This window comes from Rhamphochromis sp. 'chilingali' (assembly GCF_963969265.1).
Source record: "Rhamphochromis sp. 'chilingali' genome assembly, chromosome: 10".
Classification (NCBI taxonomy): Eukaryota; Metazoa; Chordata; class Actinopteri; order Cichliformes; family Cichlidae; genus Rhamphochromis; species Rhamphochromis sp. 'chilingali'.
Genome location: NC_137937.1, coordinates 22,890,089 through 22,911,270, shown reverse-complemented (window position 1 = coordinate 22,911,270; position 21,182 = coordinate 22,890,089). Strand labels below are relative to the sequence as shown.

General features: G+C 38.4%; 1 protein-coding gene across 6 annotated transcripts in view; it reads left to right on the top strand.

Moving 5' to 3' along the window:
* Nucleotides 1-21,182, top strand: part of pdlim5a (PDZ and LIM domain 5a) — a 67,705-nt gene that overhangs the window by 23,862 nt on the left and 22,661 nt on the right. For 4 of the 6 annotated variants that reach the window (XM_080893462.1, XM_080893464.1, XM_080893463.1 and 1 more), the window contains exons 4-5: nucleotides 17,014-17,053; nucleotides 17,609-18,039. In XM_080893462.1, coding sequence (XP_080749588.1) covers nucleotides 17,014-17,053; nucleotides 17,609-18,039 — 471 coding nt within the window. The remainder of the gene's footprint in view (nucleotides 1-17,013; nucleotides 17,054-17,608; nucleotides 18,040-21,182) is intronic. The other 2 variants (XM_080893466.1, XM_080893465.1) reach the window with 1 other exon arrangement.

Sequence of the window (21,182 nt, the reverse complement as noted above, 5' to 3'; positions counted from 1 at the left end):
TGATCAGAGCAAGAAAAAGTTGAGCCAGCTGGAAAAGTTCAAATGAATAACCCTGTGCATAAAGTAAAAACAAAATCTTTAGAATGAGCAACAGGTGAAAGATTAGTATTATCGGCACTTTTTGATCAGTTTTTCTTGCTAAATATTTTATAACGTAGTGACTTTGTACTTTGTAGAAAGAAACTGACTACTGCTAAGTTCTTAAGTAAGGGATTAACTACTAGTACTTTTGTCAAGTCTTGACGTACTGAAGTTTGATGTTTTATTGTAAATGTAAATTAAGTCATACTTTTATATTCAACTGCAGCTGTGCATATCTCCCTCAGTTTGAATTCAGTTACGTTGCTGTGGGTCTGCTACCTTATCACAAGGTGGGTGATCAGTTCTGCAGACTTTTAAGCATCACTTAAATCTTTAATCCAATCCTTAAGAAGGATTTTGTTTATCCTTTTATATTTTCATGACAGACTGAAAAAATAAATTTCCCTGAGTTAGTGAATGCTGACAAAAGTGAGTATAAATCTAGTGTTTGTTTGTTTAAAGCTTCAGTCTTTGCCTGATTTGTTTTTCTGGTCTAGGAATGCACTTTGTATTGTTATATGAATAATAGCTTTCAAAACACACTTTTGGTTCTCGAGCTTTGGGGCCTTGATGGCCTTTTGTTAAACAGAACCAGTGTTTTTGTTGCACTCCTGCTGAGAAAGCTTGGTAGAGACACTGAAAAGAAAGAGAAAAGGCTGAAAATGAGAAAACACAACACTTAAACAGAGATGGAGACAGATTCGTCATCACTGTTTACCTGAGATCTTTGCTTGCAACTTAAGACATAATTCACCTTGCAATAATGTCACCAGGCGAGAATGTTGAAACGTCACTACTCCTTGTTTAGATTCATATATCTCTATAAAACTATACTAGGATTTGATACGCACAGCTGTGGAAAAAAATGCAGCCAAGTTTCTGGGAGTTTGTTTTGTCTTTTCTTTTCTTTTTTTTCAATGAATCGTTTTTTCCGTTCTTATCTTCAGCGTCAAACTGAATCCCGGTTGATGAGACCAATAAAAACACCCAATATCTTGTTTGCTAAATGGGCTGTTTTATTGTGGGGAAGACATGTGGCGCACATGTGTGCATAGCACACTCACACACATACCACGCATGAATGCAAATAGACTTTCAGAGAAATGGTTGGTTAGGTTTTGGTACACTCCTTTCAATTTGCAGGGTTGCAATCTGTAAAATAGTTTCTCGATTAATCACGGAGTCTATTGGTTGTGGACGCAACACAACTTCGCCGAATCCTAACTGACATCTTTAAACTCCTTGTTGTGTTTGACCATCAGTCCAAAGCGGAAACATTTACTAATATTTCTAAACATTTAGAATTACAAATGATAGAAGCCATATGTGGTTGTGTAACGTAGCTTTTGCATTCAAAGTGACTTAAGCACTTACAATAGGTGTAGCTTATTTTTCTCTCAGCTGACTAATTTGTGGCAGCTTCATTCATGAGTCCTTCTTTAAAAGCAGGGATAGGTGCCAGAGAAAGGCATTAAAGAGGGAAGATATGTGGATAGGATAAAGTAGAGTAAGTTGAGGAAGGTTTAAAGAATGAACAGTAGTTCTGAACTAGAGGTTTGAATGCAGGGTGGAAGGAAAAGGTAAGACAATGTAGTTATACTTTGTTGTTTTAGAAATGACTAAGGCAGAAGGACATTTCCTTCTTGCGTGATGGCTTTGTCCTAAAGGGGTCCCACTGGTGAAGTGTAATACGTTTCAGCACTTAAATTCACCTCTTTAGCGATATCATTATTTTCTGCAAAGGAACACCAAAGGATTAAACTCTTCATTTCAACCAATTACCCCGTGCCTCAACAAAACCACCTTTGTATTTCACTGTTATGCACTTCGACTGCCAGTGTCTGGCTAAATGGTTTATTCCCCACAGTAAAGTCCTTTCGAAGCCCATTTGACTATTTAATGGACCCACGTTCATGTGTGTGTTTGAGTGTTTTTCTCTAGTAATGGCACAGTGTCAAGGCCCCGATGAGATTGTTAGGGGGGAGAAAATGAAACACAGTTGACCTGATGTACCTACACCAACACAGGAACACGCAGCAAATGATTGCATTATTTAGATCATGCAAAGAAGACAGGATTTAAAGCAGCTTTTGTGTTGTGCTAAGTTAATTTTGTTTTCTTCTTTAATCAGCATGGAGATCTCCAACTGTTGAAAGCGCCTCAAACAGGATAATTGCAGTGTTTGACAAGCCTTTTCTTTGTTGCAGAGTTTCTAAATAGTGGTGGGGTCATGACATAACTTTTCTAAAAGCTCTTATGCATGAATGTAGGAGGCCACACAAAAAGACCTTAATAAGGGATAGATAAACAAAATCAGATATGAGATTTCGTGTATGTCTCAAGATATTGCTGCAGATGTGCTGTTGATGTTTTACTACAGTGGGACTGACCCCTTCCCCCACAATGCACAAGCATGCACATAAGTCAGAAGGGGATGTTTAGCTCACCTGAACACCCTATAATAAATTCACACTCATTCTCCATTGACAGAGAACAGCAGTGGTCTGCACACCTAATTGTCTACTCCTTCCATGCACAGAAACCCTGCAGACAGAGTCACACACACTCGAGCACACATACATGCACAGAGCTCACATAAAATAAAACTCAAGCAGCTGCCTGATTTATTTTGAGCCTGGAAGTTTGGCCTGTGCTCAGGGAAGGGGTTGTGTGAGGGAAGTTTAAGTAGAGATGGGGTATACGTTTTCATTTTGTTTATGTTGTGTTCTCCGAAAAGCAGAGACACAATCCCTGCGTTGTACCAGATATGCCGATGCTTGTGCACGGCCACGTGTCTGTCCAGAAAACACAAGCAAGCACATGTGCACAGAGAACAGTGATGTGTGAAGAGAAGTTAATTGTGACTTCTAGGAGTGAAATTGATTAGTTTTAATTGCTTTAAAATGAACAGAAATACATTTCCCAACAGACCACTTATATATCTCAATGTAATCTTAAATCTAAGAAATATGAGAAACATGAGAGAGCATGAGTTACATAATTGGGGGAGTACGTGTCAGTTACCTGTTTGTGGGCAACACTGATACTTTAATATAATGATGCGCTGCCTGTTTTTAGCTTACACTTGAAACCCAGTATGGATGGCATACTTACTTGGAACGAACCGCCACGTAACAAGAACAACATGTTTGAATGACTCTGTGTTTGAAACCCAAAGACAAAATCAGATTCCTTGTTTACAAAAACATTGCATGGTTTTAGAAATTCCATCCATACATTTTCTTAACCACTTAACCAGTTCAGTGTCACAGGAGTGCTGGAGCCTATCCCAGCTGTCATTGGGTGGGAGGTACAAAAAATACGGCGGTTAATGCAGCAATGCTGACATTTGGATTGCTAAGATGTTTTGGAGCCAAAAAAAGGGGGCACGGATGATGTGTTTGTGTGCGAATGTCAGGAAAATAAGGCATCATCGAAGTTTCATATTGAACAGATTAAAAACATGTGAATATATAAACTCTCAGTTTGAAGTCAGAAGACTGAAACAATTAATCCAAGTTCTAGCTTTTTAAGTCAGATGGAAATGAAATTGAAATCAAGCACATAGTGAAGACATAACAAGAAATGTGGGCGAGAGAGTGCAAATAATCCAGTGGACGGTGGTTGTTGGGTGATGCTAAGCAGCTTCTGGTGATGGTAGACATGAACACCTAACAGCCTAATTCATGAACGTAGAGCTAGGTATTCTATATGTTGCACCAATTTAAACTCAAATGCAAATATAAATAAGAGGGAGAGTTTAGTAAAAATGTATAGGAAAAAATAAATTGGAGGTCTACTGAAAACAGTGAAAATATGGCACATTACCGTGTGTTAGAACTTATAAGACTTGCACCGTAGCTACAGAAATTCACAGCTCTTTACAAACCCTGTGTACTAATAGATTTTCTCTGTGCAGCTGCCATTGCCACTTATATGCCTTTGATCATTTGCCAAAGCTACGAGTGCTAAACTAGGCTCACCTGTCTCTGTCTTTCACGGTCTGTACTATTTGCCAAAGATCAGCTAAAGCTGATGGCCGTCATCCTTGGCTTGTCGTATTCACTGTTCATATCCTAATACCAGCTTCATGCACCTGTCTCTGTACGTCTTTTTTTTTATATCCTCTTATTTTTGCCAAAAAAAATCCCCCCCAAAATATTAGGGGTCTGTGAATCTAGCCCCTAGATATTCTCAAGCCAAGAACACTGCGTTATGCTCATCTGTCTCTGCTTTTTTTTCACTCTGTCTCTTTTTTCATCTTTTTTTTTACTATTCTTTGCTATTTGCCAAAAATATCTTAGTGTAAGCCAAGAGCACTCATCCTTAGGCGAGCCAGCACTGTTGAATAATACCCAGGCAGGCAGCTGGAACAGTGTGAAAAATCATCTGGACTGACAGAAAGAGAAAAATAAGAAGCTACATATTGTATGTGCTGAGTAATTACTATAAGTGCATCTCAGGCTGCAAGACACCATGAGAACATAAACGGTACAATCGGCAGCTTTGTTCCAAATAAAATAAACTTGTAATTATAGTTACAAATGACTCTATAATAAATTGCAATTAACATGTTTTGTAACATAATACACACTTTTCCCAGACATGATTTGTTATGTTTTCCTTCAGTTCTCACATTAAGCTTTAGGTCTAGGTACTGTTTTCAGTCTAGACTAGGCAATATAAATTCATTTTCAGGCAAAATTCTCATTATGTAATCTGTATGTTTATGCTCATTTTATTACATGATCAGATAAAGTATGCTCAAAAATTCTACTAAGTGTTTAGGCACATGTGTTGAAATTGATCCGATTTTATAGTGGAAAGAAGCTGAAAGAGACTCAGGTATTTGTTCAGTGAGAGCCAGGATCATATTAGATTCACTGTCATGGACAGTACTGTGCAAAAATCTTGAACCACCCTTCATTTCTTCATATTTTCCTAGGAAAATGGGAAATAACAGCAGTGATTTATAACAGACACATATGGTAATACAGTATATAAGGTAAAAGTTCTAATGAGCTTCAAAGTCAGTATTTGGTATGACCACATTTATTCTTCAACACAGCATGAGCTCTCTTAGGCGAGCTTTCTTGTCATTTCTGTAAGTATTCTTCAGGAATAGTTCTCCAGACTTCTTGAAGGACATTCAAAGCTGCCTTTTGTTCTGTGAACATGATCCCACAGTGCCTCAATAATGTTAAGTTCCGGGTTCTGTCGAGACAAATTCTTGATTTGCACTGTGTATTGTGTTTGGGATCATTGTCATGCTGAAAAATGACACCAATTCGTATAAGACGCTCTCCAGATGTGCATCAAAGTCTGATGATACATTTCTGTATTCATAATTCCCTCAATTTTAACCAGATCTCCAAGACCTCTTGCTGAAATGCGACCTAAACCTAAATGCGACCTAAATGACACAGCCTCCACCGTGTTTTATAGATTGGTGCAGACACTCACTGTTGTAACTGTTTTCTGGCCTCTTTCTGATTAATGACAATTTCGATTCTTCACTCTGTAAGACCTGCTGCCACTGATTTACAGTGCAGTTCTTGTGTTGTTTGGCAGAACCCAGCCTTTTTCCCTGTTTCCCTTACTTAGGAATGGCTCCTTGACAGCCACCCTTCCACTGAGACCATTTCTGATTATCCTCGGCAAATAGTACAGGGATCAACCAAAGGGCCAGATGTATCTTTCAGGTCTTGTGTCAGGTCTTTGCTGGATTTTTTCCTATTTCTTAAAGACATTGCTGGCATTTTATGTATTATTGGAACATGTTTCGTCGTTAAATTGTCTGATATGTTGAGTAGTCACGACACCGGCTCATCCTTTGAGATAGGTGCCTTTTTGTGTTTAAATGAGTCATAGATAAGTGTTAAGTGGCTTACCAGAAGCCATTCGTCTGATAATGGTCAGGTACAAGAGCTGGACTATAAATGAGTGAAAAAATAGCCAATGTTAGGACTTTAAAAAATTACAAGAAAGTCTGGCTCCTTGGAAGGCAAATATAAAGAAATGAGGCATACTACTATAGCCCTGCACGATTTTGAGGCATTGACCTTACATCACTCCGAGAACAATGGAAGAGTTTGTGTATTTTAGGTAAACAGCCAAAGAGAGAAAAAGCAAGAACCAGGCCAGGTAAACAGATACAGAGTATCCAAAACAAGACGGAAACAATTCAAGGAAACTAGAACCAATCTAGTAATTCCTGAATCTCTGTGAATTAATGTTTCAAAGTGATTTTGATGCACATTGATATCCATAACCCTTTCAACAGACCTAAGGCCAGATGTGGAATATGGAAAACACTTCCTGGTCCAGCTGTGGATCATTTTGATGAGCAGACAGTTCTGAATAATGTTCATAGCCTGAGCCCTGTCTCTTTAGCCTGTCTTTCTTTCTTCTATTTTATGTATTATTCCTGATGTTGCTGCCTTAAAAATACTTGTGAGCTGCCAAACAGAAGAAAAGAAACTGGGAACTGCAAAGCACTAAAATCAAAAGACAAAAACATCGACTTTTTCCCTGTCTTGCTGACATTAACAGTTTGTTGTTGGCACTTTTGCAGCCTGCCTATCACTGTTGCGCTGTTTATTCTTCTGATGAAAGCACTTGGAGTTGATGGACTAGTACATGTTATAAATACATTGAGACTATAGTTCAGTACTGGATAGGTCTTGCAAGACTACATTGCTAAAGAATGCAGCATCAGTTCAACCTGTTTTAGATCCCATAGAATCGTGTGTCCTCATACAGCTTGAGCCCTGTAACATTGATCTCTCTTATGAAGAAAAAAAGTACTCAAGTACTTCTGAACAGAACCCCTACTTGAAACAATACATTCTTCTTCTGTCTATTATGAAATCACATCACACCCAATCAAATCAATCTTTGACTGGGTGTGATGTATAATGCAAAGACGGCTCAGGGTGCACTTTTACTCTATAAGTAGGTTTGACAGTTTGATTTGAATAAACTCATGTTTCCTTTGGATACTGGTCTAAAGTCTCTCACTGCTTTTTGCTTTGTGTGGTTCTTATTAAGACTGTCAGCTACATAGACACAATGATAAATGTTAAATAGACCTGTTAGTAGAGCAGGGCAATATGACCAAAAATATTTATCACGTCAGTTATATCGTTATCTGCGATAACGATATAACTGATGATATAATTGACACTAGACAAAATACTTTACAACACCACAACTTTATTAGTGCAAAAAAAACCCATCAATGTATTTTCACTTAAAAAAAAAAAAAATCAAAGGATTGATTTTAAGTGTGCCGTATTTTCCAAACAACACGGTAATAACGACGGCCCGCTAGCATGCTCTACCAAAAATAGTGCTTTGTTGTGTATCTGACGGATGAAAGCTAAACCAGTGCCACACCACTGAAGTTGCAGCATTTATACAAACCAATTCTGGTTCATCCGTTTCATTTAACGATCCACTTTCACTCTTCTCATTCTGCGTCGCCGCCATGTGCGTATGTAAACAAAGGCTCTGCGCATGCGCGTTTTACCCATATTCTATCGCGATATTTCATTTTCCTATCGTTGCCCAACATTACACCGGTATCATCATGAACGGTATGATATAGCCCAGCCCTACCTGTTAGTATTACAGTATTACATTACCATAATTCCAGCATTTAGAAAAGTATTTCTACCATCATAAATACAGGTGCTCATCTTTCTATTAAAGTGATACTATGATGACATTTATAGTTAGAAGAAGTTGGAAAAGGGGGGTGCTGAAAAGATGGTGACTGCGAGTTGTGCGAACAATTTTACAGGACTATTTCGGGACTCAGATGATAACTGATCCAGCTACTAGAGGCGAAGCTGTGTGCAGTATTTGCCTCAAGAAAGTTCAGCTGACCGATGTGTCACCAGGTGTTGTCATTGCCTGATTTTAGAAATAACAGTCAACAGCAGATAAGGAGGTGGTCCGCTTGCCTCCACCCCAGAGAGAAGGGTTACATCTCCTGGGTCTAGGTGCGTCTTGCCCCTCTGATGGCGGGGGTACCTGGACCTGGGATATAGAGTATGTTTGGGGAGTGCGACTGTCTGTGCAGTGTCTATTTGTGTCTGTCTACACGTTGGGTGAGTGCCGAGTATTTGGTTGTGCATATGGGGTGGGAATGCACGTCTGTGTCCGCGTGTGCCTGTTCGTCTGTGTCTATATGTCAGGTTGGGTCTTAGACTCAACCTCTCTGGGTACATCTCAGGCCCTCTAAAGTACGGAGGCCTATCTCCCCTCACCACACTCTCTGCCGGTGGCTGATCCCCTCAGACGTTGGTGTGTTGGTGGTCCTTGTCGTCTGGGGCTGGGCGATCATGTATGTACCGGCTCACTCCTGGTGGCCAATTAGCGGGGCCGGGCGCTTGTGGCCCGGCTGGGCTCCTTCCGGGGGGTGGGATGCCCTCAGGCCTCTGGCCTCTGGGCCTGAAGCTCGGTCCTCTCTGGCACCGCTGGCTGCCGGCAGAGCCCGCGGGCACGCCACTGCAACCCCCTCTGGCCTCTGCTCTGTAGCTGCGAGGTGACCTCTCCTTTGGGGCTCTACTCAGCTCTTCCCAGGAGGGTGGCACGGTTCCCCCCCTTTGGTGGTCTTCCTCGTGTCCTTGAACTCTGGGGCCTCTGGATATCTGGGGCCTGGATCTCCTCCATACCTGCTTCATACCCTGGTGGACGGGGCTATGGCTCCCCACACTCCCTAGCAGATCGTTACATGGAGAAACCTTTGGAATACAAGCATGCTGATCCACACAGGTATGCACACAGGTGTACACACGGGTATTCACAGACGCGGACTACAGCTTTCTTGGCTGCTGCCTCAAAGCACATTGTGCGCTGTCTATCTTGCGTGCTGCACAATATCGTTTATTATTTAGTATCTACTGTTATCTACTGCTAGCTAGTTTATTGTGATGGTGCTGTTTTTTTTATTATGTTGCTCTTTGTTGTTTGCTTTCTCTTCTGTTTTTTTTCCTCCATACAGGTGACCCAGGTGTTTTGTTTGTTTTTCTTTTTTTTTTTTTTTCTGCCCCCCCTTCTCACCGTCTCTTCTCCCCTTTGGTTTTCTCTCTCTCCCTCTCTTTCTTTCATTCTTTCTCCCTGTCCTATCCTCCAGTCATGTCTGTCCCGTTTGTAGCAACTGAAAATAAAATAAATTCATAATTATAATAAAGGTCAATCAAATGGACCAATATGGCAAGGCCATGATGATCCACTTGGTAAAATAAATCCGCTTGGCATCTTTCTTGGCCTTAAGACAACAATTCTGATGGCTAAAGATCCAAACGGGACACACAAAAAAAAAAAAAAAATATATAATGGATTGGATTTATATAGCGCTCTTCAAGGCACCCAAAGCGCTTTACAATACCACTATTCATTCACTCTCACATTCATACACTGGTGGAGGCAGCTACAGTTGTAGCCACAGCTGCCCTGGGGCAGACTGACAGAAGTGAGGCTGCCATATCGCGCTATCGGCCCCTCTGGCCAACAAGTAGGGTAAAGTGTCTAGCCCAAGGACACAACGACCAGGACAGAGAGCCCGGGGATCGAACCGGCGACCTTCCGGTTACAGATGCGATTCCCAAACCCCTGAGCCACGGTCGCCCCGTGTAAATAAATAACAGTCAACTTATTCTCTGGGAAGGGAGGGTGCTTATTATTGTATATACATACATGCTACAGTTATGGATGTTCCTCCAACTAATGCTCTAGTGAATTAAACAGAAATTTAAATATAGATTAATGACCTTGCTTAAAAGTAAGCAGACATTTCAAGTGTAGATAAAGTAAGCATCAGTAGTCTTCTCTCCTTGCAGGTTAGCATCCACATGACTATATATTAAAAAAACAGCACAACCTTCCCCCATCTTTTGCATAGCTATCAGACTCCAGCAGCGCAAGAGTATTTAAGGCCTTAATACGGTCTTGCAAAAAAAGGCTTAATATTTCAAAATTCTATAATCTAACTTTATTTATTTTTTAATTGTTCATTTATTAATTTATTTATAACATTCAAACAATTGGATACTACTGCCATCTGCCATCTGTGTGTTACCTTGTTGATGGGTCCTGATGACAGACATGAATAGATCCTGGTGACCCTTAATCTCTGCTGCCGAACAGTTGTCTGTGTAACACAAAGACAGAAGGTCAAAGTTGGCTGGTGTAATGCTCTTGCAACCACAGATAGCTGTAATGAGAAGTTTTAGTTCAGTTCAATTTTATTTTATTTACAAAGCGCCAACAATTACATGACCCCCTACACTGAAAAAAAGGCCATGTTGGATTTACTTAATTCAATAGTGGACATTGGTTGCACACAAATGTTTTGCTTTGGCAGAAACTTAAACAAACGAGTTAAATCAACACAACTTATTCATATTCAACAAACCTGTGCATTTTGTGTTCAGAAAACGCGATTGAAACTGTTTAGATGAAGTAAGTTGAGCTCTTGGAATATTTCAATCCTTTACAATTTTATCATTTTATGTCAACACTATTCAATAACTTTTACCCCAGTACTACTTCGTCACTTAAATACTACATGTTGTCTTCATATTACATAATGTTTAACAAAGTCTAGAGTCTGGTTACCATAAAAATTTAATGGATCTACAGCAACTACCATCCTCCTATCTTTAGCCTGGTTGCAGGGTTATAACCCTGGAGTGATAGGTTACAAGGCAGGGTACACCCTGGATAGCTCACCAGTCTGTCACATAGAGACAAACATCCATTTGCATCAGACTCTGGATTTGAACCCAGAACCTTCTTACAGCACTAACCACCACGCCACCAATCCTGGCTTATCAAAAGTAGGAAAGTTATGATTTCAAGGCTTGATGCAGAATCTTCTTTATGTTTTTGTCCTTGACAGGTTAAACCACAATAAATAGTGCTAGCATGCACGGGGTGTGGGTGAAGTTGTCTGCCTCCAGTGATTTTCCTGTGGTTTAAAATCTCGTGTGATCTTGTGATCAGTCTTAAAGACACTAACCACTCTTACTAGATTGTATCAGGTCATCTCAACAAGAACAAATTAAGTTGTTAAATTTCGTACAGATCCTACATGATTTAATTACGTTCAAGATAGCAACATTACATTTTTGTGTTCAAATTACACGGTCGACTTTTTTTAAATGTAACAACCACCCAATTTACTTTTTTTCAGTATATCAAAAAAAGTAGAGGCGGCTGCTCGACTTGACTGAGATGGATGCCTTCCTCAAACCACGATCCAAAGTTTTACTTCTCGGTCAGTCTCCTGTGAAAGAAGGCTGTAAAAGTTTAAATTAGATTTAAAAAGACAACTCAGGATTCTAGCTCTGCTATTTACTGCCTTGCTAGTCTAGAAACAATGCAAGCATTCAGATCAACTCTGTGCCGTTACACAACCACTCAGCAGTTGCATTAAAGTTTCATGTAAAAACAAACCATCTGCCCTCTGCCTCTAAAAGATATATATTACAAGACTTTAGTGTTTCATAAAATTGGAAAACATCTAAAAAAAAATTTAATACTGTAAACGACTGCATCTGTTTTATTACCCTAAATTATTTCATCTGTGCTTCAGCAGTAGTTTATAATAGAGCATGAGATTTTAAATGGTTTTTCATTGATTTACTGTTTAATGTACTTAATATACTGACTCTATAAACTATGTGTATTGGCAGTAGACTCTAGGTTTTGTGACTCATGTTTTGGATTTTTATTCACAGTTTTTATCACACAATTTTTTCCCACTTACTGTGGAGAAATACACATTATGGTTATAGAGGTACTGCCTTTAGTACTGTTGACCAGCAGACTCTAACACTACCTCCTTTCTCCTGCGCTGATGGGGTTTAACTTAATGGGTCTGTTTCCTCTCATGATTTGCTTTAAGACTCCTTAGGGTACCAGTCAACTGCTGTGTTTTTGTTAGAAAGTGAATTACTATAAAAAAATATTTGTTGCCATGTCACCAGAGTAAATACAGTTGTGATATGTTCAGGCTTGTGTTGCCTCTTTATTACTTTCCCACTATTAACCCCAAGTTTCTAGAAGTAAACTACAGACAGAAAGATTACTGAGGAAGATCTGCAAGATCTATAAAATGCAATGTGTATTTACCTAAATGTAGCGATTTTAAAATCAACTGTATACTAAGAAGTATTAAACTGAATGTAATCTAGCTGCATTAGCAGTAGGTTGTGTCAGCGTTACATGCAAGCTTTTGTGGCCCATCAGATAAGCAGGCCTAGATTATTGTTGTATCTTAAGAGCTTGCATCCAAGTTCTGTCACATGCACATGCGCGCGCGCACACACACACACACACACACACACACACACACACACACGCACAGCCTTGTAATGCTACATTAGGAGATGTTTCTCATATGGCCTTGCCTAACGTGAGGGCCGATAATGACAGTCAGAGTCGGCTTCCAGATATTTAAGGACCATTTCTAGTAAATAGTATTGGTATGGAAATAGTAGCAAATGCAGATGTTGTTGGATTTGATCACATCATAACAACACTGACCAAGTCCTCTCTAATCACTGCACACAGAAATTGATTATCAAACACCCAAATGGTGAACCACATGTGGCAATAATCCTGCCAATCGCTCTATTTTTAGTGGTTCCCCGGCATTTTCTCCTGCACACGTGTGTCTGTCTGCTCCAGTTTAAGGTAGAACTGGGAAAAGATTGAAACCAAACCATCCTCTTCATCTCCCTTTTTTCCTAATAAGGTACAGAACAAGAAATAAATACACAAAGGCTAAGAGTATGTGTCCCACCTTCGGGAATGATGACTGCATACATTTTAGATGTCTTTGTTTATTCTCTAAGTCATTATCTCTTTTGTTTAAAAAGGGTGACCTCACTCTAGGGGTCCAGAGGAAAAAGAATCTACATGAAAGGCAGGAAGGCAAGTTAGAAAGAAAGGCAAGATGATTAGAACAGAGACAGATACAAATGGTGAGAGCTGAAATAATAAAGAAGAAGAAAAAACTGGGAAGCGCTAAGAGGAAATGTTTTTTTGTTGTTGCTTTGTAAAGTACTGCCTAAAAAAAGGCACAGTTATGTTTGTATGTAAATTAAGGAGCTTCTAAAACCCTTAAATCTTCACAGTAAAAAAGGATGTGTCCTCTCAGACTAGCTGAATAAGTTCCTATATAGTGTGAAAAATTTATCAAAGTTTTTCCTAGTATCATTTTGACACTTGATAAAATGTGTATTCTTTCCTCACTCTACTATTTTAGCTGTGTTATGGACTAGGAGTCAATTAATCAATTTCAATAATTCAGTAGAATGTTGTCATATTTTTATCTTTGGATCTACTTGGTTCAAAGTGTTTTGATTCCAGTTGTGTAATCCCAAATATTTCTATCCTGCAAAAGAGTTGCCCAAAAAAGACAAATTGTATGCAAATCAGTGTTCATGGTTGTTAAAAACATGTGAGCAAAAAAAAGAAAGAAAGAAAGAAATGCTAGGGTGTACTAAATCTAAAAATAAACTTGGACAGACGCACTTTGTGCCTCCATGTGTGTGTTTGCATTCATGAACGCTTATTTGAAGGAGCATGTCCCATGGAGTGTATAAACTGGCCCTTGTGGTCTGTGTTATTGCATTTTCCCAGCAACATTTCCAGGACCAACCTGTCCTGTCTGAAATCACTGTCACCCCACCCTCTCTGCGTGTGCATGTGACGTTTTTGTGAACAACTGGATCTTTGTTGTTTCGCCACCTCTAGCGATTGTGTCATCCATATGGCAAAACACTTACTTAAAGAATTTTAAAATTCTTACACGTGAATGTGGGTATTTGTGCATCTCTGTGTATATTGTGCTTGTGTAGTATAATCTACACGTATTTTGCCTGCTAACGGCTCCTAACTCGCACACACAGACACACATACGGGCAACAATCTCCTACTGATTCAGTAGTGTTAGTTCCTTGCCGGTGAAGTTGATGGCATGTCAGGGCACAGCCCTGGAAACATCACTCAATGATGTCATTTGAGCAAGAATAGACCAAAGAGATTAGAAACAAATGCACAACTGAGAACATGGAACAGCCGCGATTGTATGATGTGGGTGATTTGAGAGGAGACGAAAAAGAGATACCTGCTCTTCATGATGAGGTCAATTAATCTATCAAGTCTGCTATAAAACAAATTAAAAGATACACATTGGAGCTATGTAATTAGTGAAATAACACACAAGATTAAATTTAATATTAACATGATGCTGCACCAACACCCACCCAAACCACAGAATCTAATTTTTACATTATCCTCCGCAAACAGTGAAAAATCTAATGATGAAAATGTAGACAATTTGATACAAGCTCAACTACTGATTACCAGCATACAAAGAAAAACACAGTTTATATTATATTCTTTTTATCCTTAGCAATCACACTGTTATGTAATAAAATGTCCATGAACATTAAACAGAGCAAAGCAGAGACAGGCATGTAGAGCCTGACAGTTAACACGAAACATGGACAGATAAAAAATGCATCAGGCAGGGAGCAGAAACCGATTTTATAGCAGCTGCTGTGAACTTAACCCCTAAATGGATCGCTACATTAAGACAAAGAACACACGGATGCACACACAGTGTTTCCAATTTGGTGTCCAGGACAGATGAACTGCTATGTTTGTCGCTGTCACACTATCAGTGTCTATAGCAGCAGTTCAATTTAGGAGCCTCACTTTTCACTTATGAAGAAACATTAAGGTTTTACATCTTCTCTTATAACCCATCATATCGCTGTTATGTTGTGGCAATTTATCAAAATTAAAGAAAAATAAAACTGTTATTTGTTTATTTAGTGACTGCTGATTGTGTGTGTAACTTTTACCAAGTGCAAGGACATTTTTACACACACTTTCTCCAGTTCTGAGTTGTTATTAACAGCTACTTAAGTTTCAGGAAGATTAACCTTGATGCTCTCATGAGTTCTGCCAAGGTTGAGCCAAGTCAGAGGACACATCTTATTAAAACTGTAGGTTTCTTGTTTGAAACCTAAAATTCAATTTGACTGTGAGGACAGATCTGAACCTCTGTGAGTTAAATTAGACTGCTGTTTATTTTCACTTTCTAACAGCCATCTTTTCCTCCTAACATGTGACTGTAACCATTTCCATGCTAGTGTTTTCCAGTTATAGGTGCGGTGTAATCAAGGCAGTGGCTCACAGAGATGACGGTATCAGATTTGAAATACCTTTCTGACTAACCCAGTGTTCCCCTTACTACCCCGATGTGCCACACATATTTCCATGGTATTGGTTGTGCTCATGAGATCATGGCTGTCCCCAGATTAGCCGTGGGGATATGCTGGACTGTTTATGGTTTAGTGTGTCCATGGAAACGAACCCAAACCGTCAGGAGATGAGAGGATACAGGTGACTTACTGACACACAAAAAGGAAAGATGAGCTGAATTGTTGCAAACAGGAATGTAATTGACACTACAATCAACCTATTGTGATAGATAAGTGCAATAACCACAATCAGGATGTCTATGCACAAAGAATTTTATCAGTAAAGGTTCCTGGGGTCAAAATACAGCCTGGAGTGCCGAAAAGCCTGTTACAGATACTTTGCTTAGGCCAGTTATTTTCTCTTATTTCCTTTTCCTAAAAGTAAAAATGTGTTGTTTGAGTGTGGGATCTGCATAAATTCCTGTGTTCAAAATCTACGAAAGTTACAGCCACGATAAAATCTGTTGTGTAACTGTTCAACACAACATTTGCCCATAAACTGTTCCTGCTGCAAATATGATTTGTGATTATCTCAGTTCTGGCAAAACAAAACTAGTGTGGAACAAGAGAAAAAGAGAAAAAGCCAAGTCCGTATCTGTGTCTGGAGACTGATGAGATTCTAGCTACTACAAGGGTGCCGGTTCAGATTTACAGAGATGAAGGACATGAACCTCCCTGAGGAAGTTTCATGAAGGATTGCTCTGAAAGGAATGCAAAGCAGCTGATATTTACATGTCTGCAGTTACTGTGCAGTTTGCTTAACCTTTAATTTATGTTAACTTACATATGACCCCCCTTTTTTACATCCTCAATCAAGCCGTGTAGCACTGCACAACCGTTTGTCATTTGTTCCATGTGTACCTGTTTGTTGGTAGTGTCACAAAAGTTGATCTCAAGTGTTTACTGTTGCTGATTTGATTCACTTATTTGCATTAATTAGGTGCTGTTGCATTGATGTCATTTTAAACCACACAAGTCAGCAAAGAATATTGTCAACAGATGAAAAAGGATCTCAGTAAAATTAGTATTGCTATGAAGTGCTAAGCCAGAATTACTTCTGGGCAAAGTTAAGAGTGTAGGGAGTTCCAGACATGCTCCTCAGATGACCTTTAGGGGAGATCAGAGCTTAAAGTGACATCAAGAGTATCAAACACCAACTGTATCAGATTAATAGAGGTCTTTATGAACTAAAAACAGCTGCCTTTAGTTTAGACAGATTGAAAGAAGCCACAATTTTCAGCTCCAGTAACTAGAATTTATTTGTTTCATGCATAGACACACACCAGGCCTCTTTTGGTGCTCTCATAAATGATGACAGAAACGTTTCTCAGTCTTGGTTTCTATGCTGAAAGCTCAAGGGTTTAGTTGTAATTCACTGTAACCGCTTGTTTTTTTTGTTTTTTTTTTAAATAAACCTCAGCAAAACCTAAAAAATGACAGTATGGTATTAGCACTTTTAATATTTCTATAAACATTAGCAAACAGTGTGGAAGAGCTGGTGTAATTTTAGCCGCATGGTGCTGGCTTAAAGTCACAATGTTTGAAAGGAAATAATAAAATAAAAAAAAAAATAAAAAAAAAAGAGTGGTGTGCCATCATAACTCATAAAGTTTTCCTTTCCCTTTTTCTTTCTTCCTTTCAGGGCCCCCAGTGTTTCTAAACCTCCTCCTGTTGCACCAAAGGTACTGTAAAAATATGAAACTCAGCTCAAAGTGCAAATACTAATCACTCATTAATTAAAGCAAGGCATCCCAGGTGAATAATTGGATTTAGAGTAGCTGCATATTTGTGTTTGTCTGTGTAGTCATGTGCAAAGTGAAACATGTGGCCAAAACTCCTTTTTCCAGAAAAGAGTAAAATAAACAAATGAATTCATTAAAGTAAAAGTAAGTAAAAGTAAAGTAATTAAAAAGCTGTCACCTGGGGTTCCTTGTTCTCTAGTGACTTCTTTTTAGCGGTTAGAAGTTGTTTTGTTGCATGACCACCACTTTTGTCTTGATTCATTTGCTATGTTTTATGGTTACCATGAATTACAGTCAGGTATACTGGTGTTTCCCTAGTTTTTTTTAAAATAAAGAAATTATGATTGAAGTTTATTTTAAACTGTGTTAACTGAACTACTTATACTAGACAAACATATAGACATGAATATGTAACCTGGGAAACATCAGCATAGTGTGTGATTTGATGTGATTTATCTGTGTTTGTATTTGCATGCTTTTCTCTCGTATCGGTAGGGCAACAGATCAGACATCATAAAACCGGTAGCCATTGCCCATCCTCCTCTTCCACCCCATCCTCATGATTATTCATTCAGCCACTCTGCTGTGTCCAACAACAAGGCCCCCAGACCTTACGGGGACTGCAAATCAGAGAGTGAACACCCTCCTTTACAGTCCCCTTTTGCCACTTCCATCCCCTCTCCGTCCTCTGCCTTTACACCTGCATCCTTCCATACTAGTCCTCGTCCTCCTTCTCTTTCTCCACCTCCTGTCTCTTATCCATCCTCTGCCTCCTCCTCCCCCCCTGTCCTCGTCCCGCCTCAGCCTTCGGTGTATAACACACCAATCAACCTGTACTCCACTGAGAATGCGTGTAAGGTGGCCATGGGGCAGAGGCGGGGCCTGTTGGAGAGTCAGGGTGGAGCCTTACCACTGCAGTTTAATGGGTGAGTGGTGGCTTTGTAAACTGGTTCAAACAATTAACCGTTCTCGGCTCTTTCACATTCCTCAGTTTTATCCACTGAGACCGTCTGTTTGCTCTCCTTATGGGTATTATTGTACATTTTTACTACCGTGCCTGCTGGATGATTACCAGGTTCAAATTCAAACACCAGTTGAAATACCAATTTATGCAGTAACCTGTAGTAACCCGTGGTGTTTCTCTAGGACATGTTTACAAGGTTATAGTTAACTTTAAGTCCAATGCATTACTTCTTACAGCACATAATATCCAAATATATATTTCAGTTATCCTTTGCCAACATTCCTAAAAGAAAGCGCAAGTTTGCAAACATCTGGGAAAATTTTCTAGGTGCCAGACCAAAGAAACATGAAAATCAATTCCCCCTGATCAGGATCATTTCAATTCTGAAATTCAGTGAAAATAAGAAAAGACAAACAGTTAGGCGTGCTTTCTTAAACATAGTAAATAGCTTCCAGAGTTTTCTTAAAATAGTAAATAAAACATGCCATGACGCTTGCTGTGCTAGGATATCACCTCATTTTAACTTGTTTAAATGCAGGTGCAGTCTCACTTCTATTTTTTGTGCTTGTGAGCACATCGCGCTCATAGGTCTTCATTTTATCACGAATCACTAAGGAGAACCTCTCCACTGTTGACCTTTATAAGCGTATTGGAAGGATGAAGAGAAAGATGGAGTCAATAACTATTCTCATCATGTTCGTGTTCTCTGTCATATTTTTTAAAACTCTATTTCTCTTTTAAATCAATCACCATCTTTCACATCATAGCTGCATGGAACTGTCTTCACCAACATATCTGCCATCATATACTCTTCCTCCTTTTCTGTCTCAACTCGTCTTTCAACCTTTCTAGAGCCATAGTGAGTATAACTAAGCTATGATGCTGTTAGTATTCTGTCTAAATATATATCCTCCATTGGTAACTTTAGTAGTTTGGTATTCTCTTTGCTCTTATTTTAAGAAAGAATTAGTCCGTAAAGTGTTCAGTCTGGAATCATATAAATTTAAACATGTGCAAATGCCTACACTGGCAATTTTTAGTGTCCTTAACTTGTTCATTTTTTTAATTAAATAGTTTTGAAAATAGGAGGTGCCAAGTGGACCGCTCCTTCTCTGACTCATAATTTATCAGTTCGTTCCAATTACATTTTCTCTCTGAGCGCTTTTGAAACTAGTCAGTGGTCTCTCTTTCTGTAAGACTCAGCAGTCACTAGTGATCTGCACAATATAATCTTACACCGTGCAGACGTGCGCACGTACACACTAGAGACTAGTGATGCATTTTAGTCACATACATGGCCTATCTCATGTATCAGAGTTAACATTTAATACCACCTCAGGTAATTAAACTACTTTATTAAATCTTGAAATTGATATTTCTTTAGAATTGTAGTTTTTTATCGATAGCTAATCTCATTAGCAAACATATCTCAACATTCTTTTTAACTTTAGTTACTGAAGTTACTCCTTTGCTCCTGTTTTCACTAATAGATTCACATATTACATCATTTTAATCATTCACAATCCATCTAAAAGATTTACTTTCACAGCTGTATATGAAATGTGTAGAAATTATATACACATTGAAAACATAGTCACCGTTATGTCTACATAATTACACAGACCAAACTATGATTTGATCTATATTTCCATGTATGCTTAATAGCAGGTGTATCTATTCTATTTATTTTCTACTGTTGCTGATATGCATACAGCCTGGCACTACATGCATGTATACAGCTTTGCATCTTGCTTGTTTGCATGCTGCATGTTGCAAATAATTTGTGCGGTTTGTTTCACAGGGGATTTATGAATTATATCTTTCAGTGTATATTACTGTAAGATATATATATATATATATATATATATATATATATATATATATATATATATATATATATATATATATATATATATATATATATATATATATATATATATATATATATACATATATATATATATATATATATCTTACATGTGTGTGTGTCACTGTCAGTCCCTTTCAATCCTTTTTTCTCTGCTTTCCAGACGGCAGCATCTCGTCAAGTGACAAAGTTAGTCTCTGAAGCATGTCACATGATTAACTGGCCACTTTTCTTTGTTACCTGTTCAGACTTCTCTGTGCATGCATTCCCATATGGAAAAGAAATAGAAAAAACATATAAAAGACTTGCATCAGATGTGGCCTACTTCATATAGTGAATCAGTTGCATTTACTCATGAAAGTGGCCACTTTCATATATTGTTTCAGTAAGTATATTATATCTGTTTTCACTTGTATGCTTTTCATACAAGTTTCACACAAGACAGATACAAACTTTATTAGATTTATATAGATCTTTTCCATGTGGGTTTACTTACCTGCAATCTAATTTCCAAAAAACATTCTGGCAATGTACCAAACCTAATGAAGAAAAGAACGCACTTTATTTATTTATTAATGACAACACAAAAGTTGAAAAGGACAGAAGTCATAGCCTTCACTTTTTTTTCATAATGCACCAAAAGTGTAGAGTTATTGACAGGCTTAGACATTTAGCACCCTTATTCCATTAGTATTGAACCATGTTAGAACATAAACAGTGTGGTTTGGCGCTGTCTTGCAGAAATAAGCAAGGTCTTCTCTTTAAAAGACGAATGAATTGCAGCATATATTGCCTAAAAACCTGTGTAACTGTATATTGCCATGCATTAATAGTGCACAGGTTTCCCAGACCCCAAATTTCCTTCAATCATTGTGTATTTATTATAAAAGGCTTTTTGCATTTTGTGTATCATTTTACACTTATTACATCTTGAAAATGCTTAGACATGACATAGAAAACTTAAAAGTCTGCAAAATACTGCATATACAAAACAACAAGATATCAGTATCAACGAGATATCTACGAGATATATGTCTTTTTTTATTGTTTCTTTCTGTATTCAGCGGTTCACCTGCGGATTTTTTAATTATTGCATTCTGTTTTTAATTTACATTTTATTTATTATTTTTATTCATTATTATTATAACAATATATCATCATTATTATCATTACATTTTAATAATGCAATGTGAAAATGTTGTAATAGTTCACTGTTTACATTTTATTTAAGATCTTAC